Below are 21,416 nucleotides of genomic sequence, written 5' to 3' on the forward strand. Positions count from 1 at the left end.
GCATGGAATTAAATACATATGGCGTGTCGTTGGCAAGTTTATTCCCTGACCTGTGATCCCTGAAGAGGAGGAACATCGTGTGGATGCCCCAATATCTCTGTAAGCGTGCTGTAGGTGATCGTCCTTCACGTTCAGGATCATCATTGGTAACGAGTCTTTGCTCTACGAGTACGAAATATTCAAGTGGAAAATTAGCCATGGGCAATCCTTTATCTTCAGTCATGGCTATCATAGTTATGTACTCTTTTGAAACTAAGATTCTCAAAGAACAAGAACTAGATCTTGAGCGCTACTTTGTATATCGCACCTTTTCGACAAAAGTGACAAGTCAAAACATCTTCAAGGACCAAACTCGTATCCCTCACAAGAAAAGTGACATAACGCGAAATTTGTCATTTTTGTTTTAATACACTGATTTTGGGATAATTTTAAAGCTATATTTGCAAAACTTTTGCACATAAAAGAACAAACCATTGTGATTATAAAATAACTTTAAAACAGGTTACGAGTTATGTCATTTTTCTCGCGAGGGATACGAGCTTGAACCTTAAGGTTTTTTGACTTGTGTCACTTCTGTCGAAATGGTGCGATATGTTGATGATATACTATTTGCGTACAAGGAAAAATTCACAATTGGATTCCTTAATCAGTAAACTAAATGAGATCCACCCTAACTTGAAATTCATTGTGGAACATGAAAAGGAAGGCAAACTTACCTACTTGGACATAAATATTGGAAGACATAAATATGTTACCAGAGGTCACCATAAGCCCACTGCATGTACGCAGTGTGTACATTATTGGTCTGCACATTCATTAGTGACCAATGATAATATATGGAAGAACTTTTTTCTTCGAGCTATAAGGCTTTCTTCTTACTAGCGTGATTTAAAGAGAGGAGTGGATTATTTATTGAAGCTACAGTAGAGAAGTACAGCACGGAGTGAATATCGTGCTTCCTCTTTTTTAAGTTGGCACAATCAGATCGAAAGAAATCGACGTTTCGACAGACCTTAACTCGAGACTTCAGGCAAAAAATGGATTGAATCAGGGCCGCCCACAGGGGGGATATATGGCGCAAGCTGCGCCATTGAGAAAAATTTTGGGGGGGATTTTACTCTACTTTCGAACTAGCAATTTTACTGTCGGGATAGCATTAAAATACGATTTTGAGAAGCTAATTTTCAAAAATTTTCCGGGGTGAACCCCCGTACCCCCTGCTTCGATACTCAATGAATGAAGTACCGCACAAGTAGCTGTATGAAAGGAAAGGTTGGTTCGTTTTAAGAGAGAAGGGCCGCCCACAGGAGGGATGAATGGCACAAGTTGTGCCATCGAGAAAAAAATTGGGGGGAATAAAAAAAATTGGGGAAGAATTTTACTCTAATGTCGAATAAGTAATTTTGCTGTCGTCAGAATAACATTGGAACACGATGTGATTTTTTTTTTTAAATCTCGAGAATGAATCCCCATACCTTCTGCTTAGAAACTCTATGAATGAAGTACCGCGCAAGTTGCTATATGAAAGGATGGCGCCAAGTTCGGGTGAACAACAGTTACAAACACTCAAGGAATCACTTTCAAATTTAGATTTGAAACTTGCCTATGTTGTCTGTTGAAAATTATAAACTAGTTTGACATAATTGTGAGCTAGTGCTAACCATACAGACAACAGCCAAGTTTCAAATCTAAATTTGAAAGTGATTCCTTGAGTGTTTGTAACTGTTGTCCACCAGAACTTGGCGCCTATTTTTGTGATTTCAATTCTTTTTAAGGCCACTCGTACTTGGCTCTTTTACAGGAATGTTTTTTGTTGGATATCACTTCTTTTTGTAGGCTAATTTCGAGGATAATATTTTCTTTTGGTATCAAACTCAATAACTTGTAACTTGCGTCTTACTTTACATGTACAAGGAAATTATATCAATATTTTGTAAAGAAAAAAATAATACTACTAATTGTAAAAAAAAGAATACCTGTGCTATACACAGTGTGTAGAAGTTTTTATATCCTTCAATATCCTTATAGAACATATTTAGTATTGTACACTACCAAGACTACTAATAAAAGTAATGCCATTTTTATAATTACTACTGCCCCTACTACTACTACAAGCATTCTATAATACTACTACAGGAAATAAAAACAAGAACAAAAATAACAATTACTAGTACTATAAAAACTGCTGCTACACTGGGCAATTGTTTTTAGAGGACTTGAGTTTTGAGGAGGGAAGAGATTATTACTTTTGGGGGGGAGTGCGCCATCAGCTTTGGGGGGGATGGGCACCCCTGGATTGAATTACCTATAGTCCTCAGATTGACAACTCTATTTAATACGTAAGTCTTTACTCAGCATGGTTTGTGCACAGCATTAAAACTCCCCAAAACTTTGAAGAACAATATTAGCCAATTTAAGAAATATTAAACCGATCCTAATGAAAAATTTGGAGTCGACGAGATAATATGCAGCAGTCTGGAGGGTAATATAGGCATGACAAAAATTAATTTAAAGATATGTGTCAAGGAACATTTCCGAGATGCTGAATCAGAACAATTGGTTTCAGATCTTACGAAACATTTGAAAGAAACACAACACTATATTGTAGACTCAAGAAAGATTTTTGATTTTAAAATACATACATATATATAAAAGGGTTGGTTAAGCGAGAAATGTAAAAGTAATAATAACCAGGGACATGGTGTGGTAGAATGCTCTTAACTGGTACGAGGGGTTTGTAGTTTGACCCTCATCAACTTGAATTGTGAACATCATCGTGTCTGTTATGTTTCTCGAGGGTCTCGCTTACCTACCATATTCCCATTCCACCAGTTACTTTATAATCATTCACCCTCATTAATCACACGTCTTTAGCCTAAGAGGCATAATCGTGGACATAAAACTACGAATTTCATTTCAAAAACATTAACATATGTTCGGAAACTTCTACGTGAACAAACTAATACACAGTTTGAGCCTACCATTTCACATAGTACAGTCCGCAGCAAAAAAACCTGCAACATGAGCATGTAAGTTTATTGTGAAACAACGAAGTCTTTTGCTCCAAAATAAGTGTGCAGGGAAGGACGCCGAGGTTTCTCCTGGCGTGATTCGTGCCGCTTAGACGTAAGGTTTATTCCATGCGCTGTTAGGCGTAGTTTCACAATAAACTTACATGCTCATGTTGCAGGTTGTTTGTTGCGGATCGTACCATACCACTATTTGACGTTTGACCAAGGCTGTAGGGAAGAGCGAAAGCTTAAAAAGTGTAAGAATTTTCAGGAAGTAGAATTTCAAGTAAGTAAAATGATTGGTAAAATTGCTGAACAAATTATTTATATTTACTATAATGTGGCAGCAAAACTATAGACAACGGAAGTGTTATCATCCAGTGGTAAGAGGAAATAAACCTGATTGTTTCTTGAGAGGAATATGTAATTGAAATAGTACTCTTCACACTCATGCTTTCTTATATTGAGCACATCCAAACAAAAACCGTTTAGTCATATAGACCTATTGTTTAAAGTCTTCAAAATGGTAAGTATATATATATATATATATATATATATATAATGTATATTGTATAACTGTACATACAAAGTATATAACACGGGAAAACACTATTTAGTTGTGGGGGATGTGTTGAGAACTAATTGTGTTTGTATAATTCTTACATATATGTTGAGTATATTTTCATATTGGCGTAAATCACTAAGAATTACTAACAAAATATATTATTTTCTTCCTTTCCAATTATCTTGTGATTGCAATACTCACTTTTCAGAACCAATTCGTTCCATCTTCAGAGTAATAAAGATTATAATAAACCAAATTAAAGAAAGAAACGGATACTTGGGAAACGATTAGGAGTCATTGAACTGCACTTAAAATAATAGATGTTTTAGAAGAGCGATCACCTAGGTCGAACATTTATAGTACCCTAGATCTATGAGGACAAGTGTTACGTAACTTTCTTCTCAGCGTTAGCATTATAGATAATCAATTTAATAGAATGATTAATATCAAATAAATTTGTTTCCTATGCTCTTTATATGTAAGATTGAGGATGACAGGTAGTTATATACAGATAATGATGATATATATGTTCCTAAACTCTTGCGCTAGAATTTCTCTTAGTCTTAAATGTGTAACACTCCACGTTCATTGAACATTTCATAAGTTCTTACAGTGTTGTGTTCGTAACATAGCTTTCATATTTGCTAAATTCCATTCAGTGCTCTAAGGAGAGATTACTGTTATGTTTAATGTTTATTCTGTAATTTTTGTTTATTAGTTTTAAATTTTATTACCTTGACAATGGAACATATTAGGTTTCGAAAATTCGGTAATGAAGTCTCTGAAAGTATTAAATGAGGTAAGAATTATTTCTTCTATCATTAATGACCTTTTTTCCGAGCAGCTTTAATCCTAAAGTTACAAGTTGTCTTAAGATAAACTGTAGAATTTCTTGTGTGAATCTAATTTATATGAAGATAAGTGCAAGAGAAAGCGTAGCTCATGGATTACATTGGTCAAGGGCAGTTGAGAAGTTGTGCTAGTAATATTATTCAACTAGTAATTTATTACGATGACATTTTGCTCATTAGCGATCCAGAGAATTTATTCCAGGCTCTAAACATATTGTCCGCAATTCCATTTTGGATTAATGTCGAGAAATCATTATTGCAACCTGCTAAAGCACTGGGTACTTGCTACTTAGGCATTCATGTCGACATGAACAAGATTAAATGTGTCAGTGAAGTTTTGTGCGGTTCGCTCATGTGTAGTTTCCGAGAAAATGGGAGAAAACTAATTCATTTGTAAATCGAACAATTGATGTTGTACGTGAACCATGCTCATTTGTTAAGATGAAACTGATACTGAAATATGTCTCATTCATTATAACACTAGCAGAACGACAATATGTAGTATAGTGAATGAGATACAGCCTAAATTTAACATCAATTCTTAAATTTTAATTATTGTTTCATCAAACTATCCTCCGGATACAACATTTATGTCAGTCAATAGATGACATCGAGCTGAATTCTAATGGTAAATTCTCATGTGTAGTTTCCGAAAGAATCGTAAAAACGAATTTTTGTGACGATAAAATGTATGTCATTCGCGGAAATAATAATAATTGATTGTATGTTGCTGAATGAAATTACTTATGTATGTAGCAGAATATACTGTTAACTAGCAAATTATTTTAGCAGTTTCCTATTAGTGACACATACTACTTGTAAACATGCTTCCGCACTGTACGTAAATTAGAAGCATACCTGAGTGGCCGAAAAAAAAAAAAAAAATCATAAATGAAAAATTGACCCCGTCTCCATCGAGCGAGTGTTAAATGTTGATGATAAATCACAGTTTTGTTTCAGACGTGATTTTTGTTTAACTTCTAAAGTTTGGCTTTTTCGTCTTGAGTTAGAGTAAAGTTACAAAAAATTTACGGAAATTTCATTAGAATATTACATACGTTTTTAATTCACCACAGGTAATTAATTTAAAAATATTATTATTAAGTGGTCACTTTTTGATTCTGATCGTTGCAGCTCTGACCTAAGGCCCTAAGATTTGAGATGGACAAACACCATGCTTGTGGCTTATTTAATCGTCTTTCCCTGGTTAATGTTACCCTGAATATATATAGATTATATTAACTCAAGTACAAAGAGGCAATTTTATTTGTAAGTTTTAAACAGAGACTTAAAAAAACTCTACCCATTACAGGGTTGGCTGGTTTAAACCAAGGTGTTTTAAACCATGATTTAAACCTTGGATTAAACCAGCTGTTTTTTTCAAAAAACCAAGTGGTTTAAACCAAAAAACGAAAAATGTTCATAAAAGTGTAAGTTTTCGTAAAATTTTAATGAACACACATTTGTGGGTTATCACGTTTCACTCCCGTGTATTATTTGTATTATATTCAGACCTAAATTCCCCATTCATTACTCAAAGAGACCCAACTACAAAAGCAACTTATATATATACAGCAGAGCTACGATTATCCGAAGTAATTGGGGGACATGGGTGTTCGGAAAACTGGTTTGTTCGGATAATCGAACTGTACTGTACTGTACTGTACTTCTACAGCCAGTGCCAAACCGACAGAAGTGTGCTGATTGTTGAAACACAGCGACTGGCGGCTTGGCCGGTCAGAAGCACCTTATGAAGGCCCCATTAGAAGCAATGTTCCGCCAGCGGTGGCTCAGTGCGGCGACTACTGTGGGAAACTTTGGTTTAGGAGTGAGGGTGATGATGGACGGTAGGGTGGGAGAGTAACAGGTGCGAGCGAGTACACAGTTCGGTTAAGCGGTCGTTCGGTTGACCGACGTTCGGATAATCGACGCTCTACTATATATATATATATATATATACTAGCAGCGTTCACCCCGCTTCGCTGCGGTCACCCCGGAACGCAATAAACTTTGTTACTTAGATAATTTTTACTTTTTCGCTTTCAAGTGATATGATAAAAACCATAGAAGATTGCAGTAAATGTTAACATTATATCGCCTGTCATTTATGTTAACCCGCCGAGTGACACGGTCATGTGGGTTGCATATAAATACGGTTAGATTTAGCTATGATGAGCTAACAAAGGATTTCTACGTTATGGACACTTGAATGGTCAATTATCTCAAGACACTGGTAATTGAAAATTAAAGTGATATGATAAAAACCATCTAGGGTCCAAACCTTAATAACCCCCCAAAAATGAAAGAAATTGGTTCAGCCGTATTAGCGTGATGAGCTAACAAAGGATTTGTACGTTCTCTTTTATATATATAGATATATAATATATGAATGTTTCTTTTGTGATTTTTTTTTGTAGTTTGTTATTACTGTTATGCAATTGCAATCAAAAGAAAAATTCTAAATATTGTTTCGTTTTAATAATGATAAAATACATCGAAATGCCTTACTTTTGTTTGGGGGGGGGGGGGAAGATCATACAAATCTCACGAGAGGCTTTTATTGAAATCAGAAGTATCTTTGGTATCCATTTATGTATAAATGGGTTAGAGCCAAAGTGGACTCAGATAATTTGTATCTTTATTCATTTTTCTTACTGATATGCAAATCAAGTCCTTGTATTTCTTTAACTTGGACTAATAAAAGTCGTAGTGAACTAACTTGGACTAAATTAGTTCTTCTGTACTCTGCATATTTTGAAATTGTCCATATGTAACTCTGTACAACGGTTTAACTTGTGCAACTGTTTATCTTTTTGTCCTTTTGAAATGACTCTTGATAATTATATTAACAAGTATGTAAAGATCAGTACAATGTATTTTTATCAGGAGTCCGTGGGTGAATCGGCAGACGTATCGCATTTGTGGCCAATTAGTCCCGGTTTCGAGTTGTAATGATAGACAGTTTCTCTCGGATGTAAGCCGTGAAGCGGTTTGGATTCCGCATTAAACTTATGTGACCCCTTCCAGCATAACCCGGTTGTAGCATAATAACACCAAGGCGAAACAAACTTATTTCTGTCCATATGTGACATAAATACATAGAGTAATTTATTCAAACAAACAAACAAACAAAAGAAAAAATGGTTTAAACCAAAAAAACCTGGTTTAAACAAAAAAAATTTTTTTTCAATAAAAATCATGGTTTTTGCCAACCCTGACCCATTGTGGTAGCGACTAGAAACGCAAAACGCAAGCTTCCACCAAGTGGTCTTTGTGGTGGGCAAACACCGTGTGCGGGGTTCTCCCGTTTTCTCCCACTTTGTTCCTTCCACTATTATCATCTGTCTCATCACCGTCTGTCTTACCAATGGTGCGTAATCGTGGTGCGTTAACTCAAAGAAAGAAACAGTGTTGGAAAAACGTAATTGTACAATCCGCGGCAAAAAACCTGCAACATGAGCATATAAGTTTATTGTGAAATGACGAAATCTTTTGCTCCAGAATAAGTGTGCACGGGAGGAGGCCGAGGTTTATCCTGGCGTGATTCGTTCCACTTAGACGTTATGTTTATTCCGTGTGCTGTTAGGCGTAGTTTCACAATAAACTTACATCCTCATGTTGCAGGTTTTTTGCCGCGGATTGTACCATGTAAATAGGCCTATAATGTGAACAAATATTTTGTTGGAAAGTTTTATGTAGCACATGTACCGCTATATTAACTAAATAATTGTGATGTATATATATAGTGAAATATTTATCTGATTTTCTTAAATTCGTTTGTGCTTGTTACAATCCTGCTACGCTTCAAGAAAGAGAAACTACATGGTTCGTGTTTCTAGAACTTAAGTTTCTAATGAAACGTTCTTATGCATTCTTCTTGTATTTTTCTCCTATCATAGGACATTAGATATATTTTTCGTTTTTCGTTATAGGTTATGCAAATGCAAAAATTTATCAATGTAGCAACGAAAAGTGTCCTCGTCCAGCGTGCTATATTTCTGGAGGTTCTTCCAAGGATGACACTTTCCCGTGTTTTCGGCCTAGTTGCCCAGGGCAGTTCACCCTGGTTCGGCATGTATCCTTTGTCGATTGTCCTGGTCACGATATTCTTATGGCCACCATGTTGAACGGAGCTGCCGTGATGGATGCTGCGTTATTACTAATAGGTAGATACTATAATTTTAAAACATAGCATCTGGTATCAGGTAAGAGCATGTATATGACGAATGTGTGTCTTACTTTAATAATAAAAAGATTTTGATGTAATTATTTTCGGTTAGACCTCAAAATTAAATCTTCCTTGACAACTGTTTAACGAATTAGTTATCTATCTGATGCACATGTGATTCTGGCAGAAAAGATAAGTGAATCTCACTGTTGCTCTTCCAAAGACTACTTTGCGTATTTACCGATGTCCAGAAACAATTAAATACACATTTCTCTTTCAGATATTTTATGTTCTTAACTGTAGATAGAACTCCAGTGAACGTGAGTGCATATGCGAAACATATATGTAAAACTATTTAAGTTTCGTCTTCTATGTTTTCTGATAAATAATTTCAAATCTAAATATGTATTGAAGACTGCGTCTAAAATATGTAGTAGAATAAATATAGAGAAAAACTTACTATTTTTAGAGAAATAAATACCTCTCTCTTTTCAGTAGAGTAAGTTACACGATATTTGTACTATAAAGCTGCAGCAGTTGTATATGTATACAATGTAATCTGAAAGGTCGATGAGGACCGAGAAATAGCTCTTGTAAACTAATTAAAAAAAAAAAAAAAAAAGTCCGTGGTGAATATATTTTTTGAATTTATACTGTAAGGTCGTCCTACGTAATGGAATTCTAAGGGGTTTATTTGGTTCTCGTTAGCTTTTTCTTTTCTTATATTGCGTCTCAGATTGGTGTTATAATAATACATGTGGTAAATAGGTTTCAGGCTAAGATACTTGTAACACACTATTTCATCCAATAACAACGATCATTTTTTTTTTTTTTTTTTTTTTTAAATCCATGTTGTTATTTTTAGTTAGTTCACCTGTATTATAATTTTTATTACATTTTCATTCACTTCCCACTTATCTTTTCAGCAATCTGAATCTTCAGTACATTTACACAGTTAGTTATGGTTGATGTTGATGCTAGAAAACAAAATAAACTTAAGTAAATATGTTGAGAGTGAAAAAATGATAATATGTTTTGTTTAGCTTCCATGTTTAGTATTATGAATCTTTGTAAAGTAATGTAAGAAGAATACACGAAGAAAAGTACCATAGTTAAAAATAAGTTATATTTTCTAGCTGGTAATGAATCATGTCCTCAGCCACAAACCTCAGAGCATTTAGCTGCAATTGAGATTATGAAGCTAAAACATATACTTATTCTTCAGAACAAGATTGATTTAGTGAAAGAAGGTCAAGCCAAGGAACAGTATGAGCAGATTCTTAAGTTTGTTCAAGGTAAGATTATGTAGGGTGTCCTCATATTTATAATTTATGTTGAATGTTTATATTAGTGCAGTAACGGCAAGTGATAGATGTAAATGAAGTAGAACTATTTTTCCCAAATCGTTCTACTTCTAGTAACTGTAGATAGACCCATATTGTTGAAATAACTTCCTGATGAAGAATATTTGATGATTAAAATGGCTTCTTATGCAATGTGTATGTGTATTGTTGGATTCCAGGTAGGGGACATAAGTTTCTCCCAAAATAATGCCAATTTGTTGACCAACGTATTTAACTAGCAATAACTTTACGTTGAATGTAGAATAATTCATTTAGTTAATCCGTTTCAATACATCACATGAATTTGGCCGAGTAAGAGGTTATGTGGCGTAGTCAAAGAGCGTTCAGCTCGTGTTTGGAAAACGGAATTGGAGATTCGATTCCAGATGACGCTATTGACTTGTTGTGGACAAGCATTTATACCTTTCAATGTTTTTGAAGAGACTCAGTTTACATCAATTCTATCATGACTATTCACTTAGATAATGGTTATTGTATCCCATTCATTTCTGTTTATCGAATTCCAATAAGATAAAAAAGTCATGCATGCATGCTATCTATAAGACTGCCACTTAAAGAACTATCGCCTCGCTTGGAGTGCTAAGGGGGGGGGGGGTCTTCTTTGTAGCACTGAAAGTAAGAAGCAGGAGACATTTCTTTCAGTGTTGTTAATTTGGAGAACATATTACTAACATGGTTAACTAGTATTGGGTACGTGCAAAAGTTCTCGTTTGTGATAAAGTCGCTGGTGAAAGGTGTTGTGACCGAATAGTTGGCGCTCCAAGAGCTGGAATCGGTGTTTGTTATCGGGAAAACATCACAGCAGCAACAGGCACTACGTGTTTCTAGTGGCTCGTAACAGGAGAGTGTTGTGCCGATCAAATGGAGACCAATAAGAAACAAATCAATCATTGTTTACTGTTTGAGTTCGATAAGGGCAGTAGTGCTGCCTTGGACTGCCGCAACCTGAGTCAAGTGTATGGTGAGGATACAAATTCAGGGATGGCGACAGAAGCTGTCGAAGATCAATCACGGTCTGGGTATCTATCAGCGTTTTCCGAAGAGGATCTGCACTAAGCCACAACAATCAATCTGAATCCAACTGTTTTTCTTCTTTCTCTATAATTTGCAATAACAATTTTTCGATCTGCTTTTGTAATTTATCCAGGGAAGTTAATACTGCCTCATTTTCTTTCAATTAATCTTTCTTTTCATCAGATTTGACAGAATTATCCTTATTTTTCGTTTTAGTTAAATTTCTTCCTTACATCTTTATATGACTTTGCTTTTGTCTTTTATTTTTAGCGAATCAGCACTGTAATCACTATCTAATTCCTCAGAGAATTCGCTAGATAAAGAAGTATCAATGTCTGAACTACTACTACTAGACGAAATCATTCCTTTTTTTTATGCTTTTTGTCATACGCTTTAGTTGCTTGTGTACAGAAGACGTTACCTTGCGATTTACCACTTGTTTCTTCCTATCTTTCATTTTATGACTACTGTATTCTAAGTGATAGAGAAAATCTATAAACGACTTCCCTGACAGTGAAGTAAGTTCTTAGGTCATTTGTTATCATGTCTATAATTTGCTTTTTTCTAAGAGTGGAACCACATTTGTCAGTTAACGCTAACATTGAATAGATTCGTTTTTCTTTTGTATTTTGGAGTGTATTGTAGAGAAAAAAAAATTATATTTTCCTCCGGTTTTTAAAACACTTAATTATGTTTGCTTTCAATTCATTGTATAGAGCAGCGTTTCCCAACCGGTGTGCCGCGGCACACTGGTGTGCCATGAATGGGCCGCTGGTGTGCCGCGAGGAATCGAAACAAAATTATTAATTTTATAGCAATCAAATTGCAAAACCTAGGAAAAATGTATATTTGTATTTCACGCTACTATGAACCTCTACTATAAATCTACAATTTTAAGTTTCATACCGGGTTACTTTTCTATACATTTCTAATGTTGAAAAAAATGGTTATTATTGTTATCACCATTATTGCTTCTTTATTGTTGCAGACTATTTCGTAACTTGAAAATTTAAAATATCATTCAATCCTTTCGACAAATTACCTACGTTTGTGTTTTAAAAGTGAGAGAGATTTGTTTGTTCGTTCGTTATTTAGTGATCTTCCTTCTTTGTAAAAGGTTGGATACAGTTTTTAAAAAGAAAGCGTATTTTTAAAAACCTGAGTCCAATATTCCATTGCAATTGTTTTCTATTTTTTAAATTGGAATGAAAAATAAGCATAATGCTTTACCAAGGGGAAAAAACAGTGATAGAGCTTTCTTCTCTGTGAGAAAGAGATCAATAATCACAGAAACAAATACCACTGTGCTTTATATTTACAAATAATAATATCTATAAGTGTGCCGCGAGAATCCAAGTAACACCCGTAGTGTGCCCAATTTGAAAAAGGTTGAGAAACGCTGGTATAGAGTATACTGTAACTTATGAAGCTGAATAAAAACTTTCAACTGATTCCTTGCTTTCCCTTTAAATGCTTTGATCAATAAATCCTTAGCATCTTCTTCACTACATTTCTTAATTCTAACTACGTCATCGAAATCTTCAAAAAATGTGGTTATGGAATCTTTCCCTGACCTGAACTTCGGTAATTTGTATTGTTTTCCGTTCACCTAAATTACTGTTCTTTTAGTGTTTGAGTTACTAAGGTTAGAACTTCCCAACGATTGATTTCTTAGGTTACAGAGCCCTCTACGTATGAAGACAATATTAGTGTATATGTGTAGGGATGCAGTCCATCAACAATTAACACACAAAACGATATAATCAAGTGTCAATTGAACGTCTCATCTAATCTTGACATAGGTATTAGAAAGTAAATACTGATAAAATCTGGTATGATGGATACACCAGTTAATTGCTTTCTTTCTTTAAAAATCGATGGATCCGATCCTTTTACTCGAAGTGTATGATAAACTCTCAAATTATTTCATAGTACTCAAAATATGGTAGTTTCTCTTTAAATATGTGTGATTGTTTTTCAGGAACGGTAGCCGAAGGCGCTCCCGTTGTTCCAATATCGGCTCAACTGAAATACAACATTGAAGTTATATGTGAATATATTGTTAAGAAGATTCCTGTACCCATGAGAGATTTCACTTCACAGCCCCGTTTGATTGTAATCAGGTCATTTGATGTGAATAAGCCCGGATGTGAAGTAGACGACTTGAAAGGTGGTGTTGCTGGTGGCAGTATTTTGAAAGGTGTTCTGAAGGTACGTTTTCTGTGCAAATTTCTGTGCAAGGCACGAAAGTCATATCGTGCAAATTTCTGTTGTTGGAATTATAGATTTTGTTTATATTATACTTCCTTATTACAAGCCACTACAACTCTTCGTTTTCTGTAGACTAACATTCACTCAGTATATCCTTAACAGTTATATATCCGGACCTTAAAGGCAGAGGGAAGTAAGTCATTTTCTTCTGAAAATGAATTATTGCCAGATTTGAAACGCGTGTTCTGATATCTCTTATTCTTAGAAAGCTTGTAGTTGTATTATGAATATTTTATCAAATAGCAACAATAAAATTGGATATAAGTCTAAAGGCACTTAAGAAAAAAAAAACTGTTTTCTGTCTCTCCTGAAAATTTAATGAAAATGACTTACTCCCCTCTGCCTTTAAGGTCAGGATATATCTATATATAGATATATATCTATTTATTTTATTTCTTTCCCCCTTTTTAAAACACAAAATTTAGTAATAGTGCAAACAGGAGTACTACTAAAAATAAAAAAGGAACTAATATATATAATATCTGCGTTGTTCGTCGCATAGTTCTTGGTTTGAACTATTCTCTTCTCGTTTCTTGTGTAATGTTCCTATTTACTGCAACTCTTAATGACGTTATTAGACCGCCTAAATTTGCTAACAACACTCTATATACTTCGCTTCTTGGGTTTACTCGCAACCATATTACATGCCTCAAATTTCTAGCGAATACACTGCAACTATTTCTATTTTTTTTTTTTTTTTAATCGAAGCTGTGTGAGGTGTGAACCTACATCTTAACGTGGGATCCGAACGCATTCGCTCCACTGGGAATCAAACTCGGATCTCCGGTGCTTTCCATACATTATCTTAACTTTCATAATTCGTATGGCATTTTCTACCTAACACCTATTCTATCTCTCTCTCTCTCTTTTCTAATTATTTTTTTCTGAAACGAGAAGACTTTTTTGTTTGTTTGTTTGTAGATGTTTATATAAAGGTGAACAGGAAAGTTTTGTAGCTTTTTCACACACCACCTTCGAACATCGATCCACCCACAACCTAGAAGATCACCCATCAGCATCAGCGACCTTTTGCCAACGTTCTGGAAGGCCATGGATTCCATCGCGGTAGAACTTGGTGGGCCTTGAAGCGAAGAAGATATCAAGAGCATTTTGCACCTTTACTATGGATTTGAACTGGCGTCCTTTAAGATGATTGCCCAAGGAATGGAACAGATAACACTAGTCAACAAATTTTAACTTGTTTGCTATAACATAAGAGAAAACACCTCATGTTGAAGGAACTTCTTGCACTGAATTCGAATATGCATTCCGTTTTTCTCCATCACGTACAGTTTTCCCGCGACAGATGGATTTTTGGGAAATTTCCTTGAAAATGTCCCTTTTTCGCGTATTTCATAACCCTAGCTCTTGTTCCTTTACGAATAATAAAACCAGAATTAAACCAAAGAAACCTTGATTGATACTCAATAAACCCTCCAAGTTTCAAAACAATCGTGTTATTATTTCCAGAGTAATAAAAGATATTTATTTGTCTATGCTTCCAGATCTCTTGATTTGGTGGAAAAAAAGATTTGCTTCATTACCACAAGCACAGACATAAAATAGAATACAATAAAATTTTCATGTATCACAATTTGCAATAAACAATAATACAAATATACAAAAATGTCATGAAAAACGATTAGAAGTACCAGAATGTATAAAACTTAACCATTGAGTTACACAAATGTACGCTACTTCCTTTTTTTGTAAGAATTATTGCATTCTCTAGCAAGACCCTAAGTATTGCATTCTCTAACAAGACCCTAACAATAATCCTCATCATTGAAGGATCCCATCGTCCCTGGTGCCTTTTTTCCATTGCCATTATCAGGGTTTCCACTCGTTCTAGAAATCCTGGAAAACTTTTAAATGTCCTTGAATTGATTTTGTCCTGGAAACATCCTGGAAATGTCCTTGAAAATGCAGTTCTGTCCTTGAAATTTACAAAAAAACTAAATGTCAGATTTTTCATAATTATAATGAAGATTTTAATTGATTGCTGGTTTTGTTTCCTGTTTTTGTGCTGAATAATAATTTGTCCTGATCCTGCATGTGTTGGTAGTTGACTGGGAGAACTTCTCTCTTCGTCTTTCATCCACTAGTCTGTCAACCCATTCTTGGATGCTGTTTTCACTAGCACTTTCCTCCAGAAACTGTGCTTTGTACCAGTATCAATCCTCCATAATCATTCTATTTTCGCAACAGTACATACTCTTCAGTAAAATTTCATATGAGATTATGTCTATAGATGAGGAAATCACGCAACTCCCTACTCAGTTAAAAAAACTTGTAATATAATTCTTTTTTTCCCCCTAATTGTATCTGCCACATTGTCACGCAATGAAGATGCCATATACGAAAAATATATTTTTGTTTGTTAATTTGTTCGGTGCACAATTAAAATGTCATGTAGAAAGAATGAAAATACATGTGCTGGATGTGGGTGGATCAGGTGGTTATATAAGGGAAGTTGGGAGAAAAAAAAAGCACATTACGCTCCGCTTTGTGTATTTGTACTGTACTTGCATTAATATTCACTCCATAAGCTACTATACTTTTCATTTCACTGTTGTGAGTTTTTAACCTACAGTCGCAATCCTGTTATACCTTTCTGTGTCGAAGTCCTGGAAAATTGGTGATTTGTCCTTGAAATGTTCTGGATTTTTTTTTTTTTTTGAAAAAAGAGTGGGAACCCTGCATTACGTCTTGGGGGAATCTTTCCCCCTGTTTGTCGCTGACAGCATCTAGAAAGAAACTAAGGTGAGAGTATAGAAAGTGGATTTTTAAAGGTATCCCACAAGCCAATTTCTGTAGCATATCCTGTACGATTTCACTGTAATTCCCAGTTTTGTTATTGCCGAGAAAGTTGCGCACAACACACTTAAATGCTGTCCACGTCGCTAGCTCTGTATTGTTTAACTTGCTGTCAAAGCTGTCATCAAGCATATGTTTCCTAATCTGGACACCAACAAAGACTCCCGCAGAAATCTTAGCATCACTTACGTTAGGAAACTTAATGTCGCAAATGCTTGAAACCTTCACCCGTTGTGTCCATTCCTTTGACAAAGTTCTTCGTAATTCTTAACTTCATATGAGGTGGTGGCAGTAATATCTTATTAGGATCTACCAAATGAGCATATTTGACGTTGCACTCTCCAGGAACGTAATTCACTCGAGGTTCGCAGTCCTTCACTTCATAATGCTTGTCAACAGTTCGCTTATCCCATAAACATAAAAAACATTGGACATGCTAGAGAAATAGAAATAATTGGGTAGTAGGATGTCTTTAAAAATCGATTTTTTACACTCTCACCTTAGCTTCTTTCCTGCTAATCTAGATGCTTTCAGCGACAGACAGGGGGGAAAAACTCCACCAAGACATAATGGCAATGGAAGAAAGGTACCAGGGACGATGGGTCTTGTTAGAGAATGCAATACTTCTTGCAAAAGAATGAAGTAGTGTACATTTGTGTAGCTCAATGGAAGTTTTATACATTCTGGTACTTCTAATGGTTTTTCATGCCATTTTGTATATTTGTGTTATTGTTTAATGTAAATTGTGATACATAAAATGTGAAAATTGTATTCTATTCTATTCTATCTATGTCTGCGCTAGTGGTAATGAAGCAAATAGTTTTTTTTTCCCACCAAATCAAGAGATCTGAAAACATAGACATATAAATATCTTTATTTTTCTAAAAATAAGAACGCGACTGTTCTGAAACTTGGAGGGTTTATTGAGTATCAATCAAGGTTTCTTTGGTTTAATTCTTGTGTTCTCATTCGTAAGAGCACAAGAGGTAGGGTTATGAAATACGCGAAAAAGGGACATTTTAGAGGGAATTTCCCAAAAAAATCCCTCTGTCGCTGAAAAACTATACGTGATGGAAAAAACTGAATGCTATTCGAATTCAGTGCGCACAGTTCCTTCAAGATCAAGTGTTGTGCTTTATGTTAACAAAAACCTTGTTAACTAGCGCAATCGGGCAGTGCAATGTCCGGGGAGTATGGCGGATGCAATAGTGCTTTCCATCCAAGGCATATAGTGATGTCCCGGGTCATCCTAGCCACGTGAGGCTCATTGTCCTGTAGCAGGAGGACCGCTTTGCGATTCAGAAGTGCTGGCTCCAGAGTTTTAAGTTTTTTCTTGAGCGCCGTTCAAGTGCTGACAGTACACAGATGAATTGATGCTCTGACCAGCTGGTAGCAGTTCCCGATGCACGACGCCGCGAGCAATCTGCCAAACATACAGGAGGACCTTCTTCTGGTCAGTGGTGGTTTCGGCTGTTTTGGAACCGGTTCATGGGATGCTACCAATGATGATGGCGCCGTGGAGCTTCGTACAGGACCCACTTCTCATCACATGTAAACACCCTGTCCAGAAATGACTCCTTCCTGAAACGAGACAGCAAAGAAACACAGGCGTCTGCTCACGTTGCCTTCTGGTCCGGAGTCAAATCATGTGGGACAAATCGACTCAACTTGTAGTGCTTCCCAAGTTGATGGAGGAGCTGTCAAATGGTTTCTGCACTTACACTGAATTGTAGTCCCAGTTCTTCACATGTCTGGCCACTGTTCGCTTCAATTGCTGCCTGAAGATCTGTACTTTGTACATGTTTGATCTTCCGGCACGTAGTGCGTCTTCGAGTGTTTCGTCACCGTTCTTAAAGTTGTTAAACCACCGCTGCACTGTCCGCGTAGTCACGACACCCTCACCAAAGGCCTGGTACATTTTCCGTCCCGCTGCAGCGGGGTTTGACCCCAATTTGAACTCGTACAGTATATACGCCCTTATGACGCTCTGTGGAGGTTCCATGTTCACTCTGTCCTTACACAAGTTCTCGGTGTAACTGAAGTGCCACAACCAGTATGTTGGATATACCCACACCAAAAGCTGACCTTCACCTTATCTCCATTCGCATTCAACTCACGGTGTGAGGGCCAGTGGAACACAGACCTCTACAACAAGCGACAGAGCTTTCTTGGTTACCTTTATAGATGTTTCGTAGGTGACTAATTCAATAATGAAATTATTTCTTCGATATTTTGTATGTCTATGTACACTAATGTCCAAAATTATTGTCGCATATCTATAACTATCTTCTTGTAAGAATATAATTTAATAATGATTTTGCAGGGTACTTTTAACACTGATACTATGTGTATAATCGGGAAATGTATATTTGTGGCAAATTCATAGGAAAAGAATTGTACATACGAAAATTATAATGAGTAACATAAAATCTTGCTAAATGGACAAGAAAGTTTTATTTTCGTTTTATCGTTCTTATTTACTGCTCTTTTGACATGAAATTTGCCACATACATGTCTGCCGATTATACACATACTAACGTTGTAAGAAATATCGGACGAATTCGTTATCAAATTATATTCCTAGAACAACATATTTATAGACGTGTGACAATAATTTTGAACATGAGTGTAATATTACTATCATCATTTTTTCACTTTCCCTCTGGAATCTTGGTCTGTTTATACTTGTAACTAAAGAAAATTAATTTCGTTTCTTTTCAAATGTTCTTTCGTTATTTTTATAAAACAAACTATTTTTTTTTATATATATATATTTACGGGCCTGAGGAAACACCAATCATCGTTTCTCATTTAAAGTTATCGATAACTTAACTAGCTGAACCTGCGATTTACACAGCACATCATTCATATATGAGCATGAATCTCCTTGTTATTCCTAACATCTGTACTGTACATGTCCCTTTGCAGACAAAGTGAAAGAAGTCTTGGTAAAAATCGGCAAGAGATACCGTAAAGGAGAGATGTTTTTCGATTACTTTTTCAATATCTCGTACCGTTTGCAAGATTTGAGCCTACTTCCGGTTGCAGTTTTTAATTCATGTATGATGTGTTTTTTTTTTCTTCTTGCGTGTAGTATGTAATAAGCAAATACATAAACTAAGTAACTCTATGGCCTATGGAACCCGGAGGTTGAATGCCGCGTTCACAAAAGCTCTCCACTAGCCAATTGCACCCAGTTTCTACTTTGTATTCCTGTTTCTGCGAGATCCATCTTAATATTGTCCTCCCATCTGCGCCTACGTCTTCCTAATGGTCGTTTTCCGGCTGGTCGTCCAGTTAAGATTTTGAAAGCGTTCGTTCTTTCCTCCATCCTGGCTACATGACCTGCCCACCTGAGCCTCCTATATTTGATGACCCTAACAGTGTTGGATAAACCGTATAAATTATGTAGTTCCTCGTTATGAAGATTCCGCCATTCCCTATTCCCGTTTCTCTTGAGTCCGAATATTCGTTTTAGGATCTTGTTCTCAAATACTTTCAATCTAAGTTCTTCGTTCTTAGTAAGAGACCATATTTCGCAACCATACAGAACAACAGGCATGATTATCGTTTTATACATTTTAAAATAAGCTAATACATTACACATACAATCAATTATAATGTCAGTGATATATGGTGTTCATTGGGCAAAACACTCCAAACAATAAAGATTCAACTTAGACTGGAGAAATGGTTATCCCTCGTTTTTCATTATAATTTAGCCATGAAACAAATACCTGAGAGATATGCAGCCCCTTTATACAATTATATGGTGTTGGAATGTATAATAGGTAGGATATGATGCTTTAGTTTTTTTTTTTTTTTTTTTTAATTTCAACACTTCCAGTGTACCCGTAAAAATGTAATAAATAAATAATGGCCATGTTTTTTTTTAAAAATATTGAGTTAGAACTGGGCAATCTACGCAAAATTTCCAATCGATCAGTGAAAACGTCATCTTTCTAGAGCCTGTAGTTTCGGAGATCTCACTGTCGAAAGATTTGACACAAACATATAAACGTCCACAAACGTATAGTTTAAAAAACTCCAGAGATGGCAACACAATTCATTTGCATTTATTTCGGAGAAGGCTTATTAAAATGCAAAGGCTTTGAACAATAATTTAAAAGGATAAACTTTGTAATAAAGATATCTCTAAGTAATTTATTTAAAATACACCTTTTTAAAAATATTTGTCTTTGTTACAAACGTGAAATCACAAATAACCGTAAATCAAAGGTTTGAAAGCTAAAGTTATAGGTTGGAGCTCAGTCGCTCTTAATTACTATTGTAGCATTTTAATAGATAGATGATACATTTTGGGAAAAATGTATGTATTTTGAATACAAATAGAAATGAAGAGAATTATGGATTAAGCTTATTACTGTTAAATTAAGCGAACTTCCTTAACATAATAATGAAATCATTGTAACTTTCAACTTTTATGTTTATTGTTACATTCTATTTAATCTCTAACAGCATTGCAGAAATATTTCTGGGTTTAAATCTAACGTCTGTACATCTAAGTAGTGCCACTCTGTAAAACAAGGAAATTTTAATTAGCATTCAACGTAAGACTTACAAAACATACTAGTGTACTTCCGATGTGTTGTAATTAAACTTAATTCATGTGATTGATCCGGAAGATACTGCTCTTTTCTTTCTTTCTTTCTTTCTTTCTTCTTTTTTTTAAGTTATTGAAATTCGTACTTTATTATAATGAGCAATAAGGCATCAAAAACAATTATTTATATTTAATTGTATTTAGAAGTAACTCACTTATTCAAGATTATTTTATTTCAAAGCGAATTGAGTGTTTTTACAATTCTACGAATGTTGCCTTTTGTCCTGTTGCAGGTTGGTATGGAAATAGAAGTGAGACCCGGTCTTGTGTCTAAAGATCAGGAAGGAAAACTAACTTGTAAACCCATTTTCTCTCGAATAGTTTCATTGTACACGGAGCAGAATGAACTTCAATTTGCTGTTCCTGGTGGACTTATCGGTAATTGACATTTTTACTAAGTTTTTGTTTTCCATTGAGTAATATATGGAGTACATCCTGACTACTGTGTTTTAGTTTATCTAAACATAAATAGTTATTGCGGAGATCTTTCTGAATTAATGACATTTTTGAAGAAGAAAAAAATATCTTGATATATTTTCATAACATTTTTAATAGATTGTTACGGAAGGCTATATAAAGTGCATTAAGAGCTTTGGAGTAGTTGTAAAAGTAGGTGGCGTCTCAACAGAATTCATTATTTATTTAAAACACTTTTCACGGTTGAGTTTTTAAGCAACCTGCTATGTCAGTCGTCTATGTTACATGTTCTCCAAACCTTTAGAAATACAGAT

The 21,416-nt window shown here is 35.2% G+C and overlaps 1 protein-coding gene across 1 annotated transcript in view; it reads left to right on the forward strand.

Annotated features, from left to right (window-relative positions):
* The window catches only part of LOC145662865 (eukaryotic translation initiation factor 2 subunit 3, Y-linked), a 132,709-nt gene that overhangs the window by 71,838 nt on the left and 39,455 nt on the right, over positions 1-21,416 (forward strand). The window contains exons 4-7 of the mRNA XM_081728820.1: positions 8,360-8,593; positions 9,732-9,890; positions 12,955-13,184; positions 20,919-21,063. Coding sequence (XP_081584946.1) covers positions 8,360-8,593; positions 9,732-9,890; positions 12,955-13,184; positions 20,919-21,063 — 768 coding nt within the window. The remainder of the gene's footprint in view (positions 1-8,359; positions 8,594-9,731; positions 9,891-12,954; positions 13,185-20,918; positions 21,064-21,416) is intronic.

Source organism: Thermobia domestica, chromosome 1 (assembly GCF_964235325.1).
Source record: "Thermobia domestica chromosome 1, izTheDome1.hap1.1, whole genome shotgun sequence".
NCBI lineage: Eukaryota > Metazoa > Arthropoda > Insecta > Zygentoma > Lepismatidae > Thermobia > Thermobia domestica.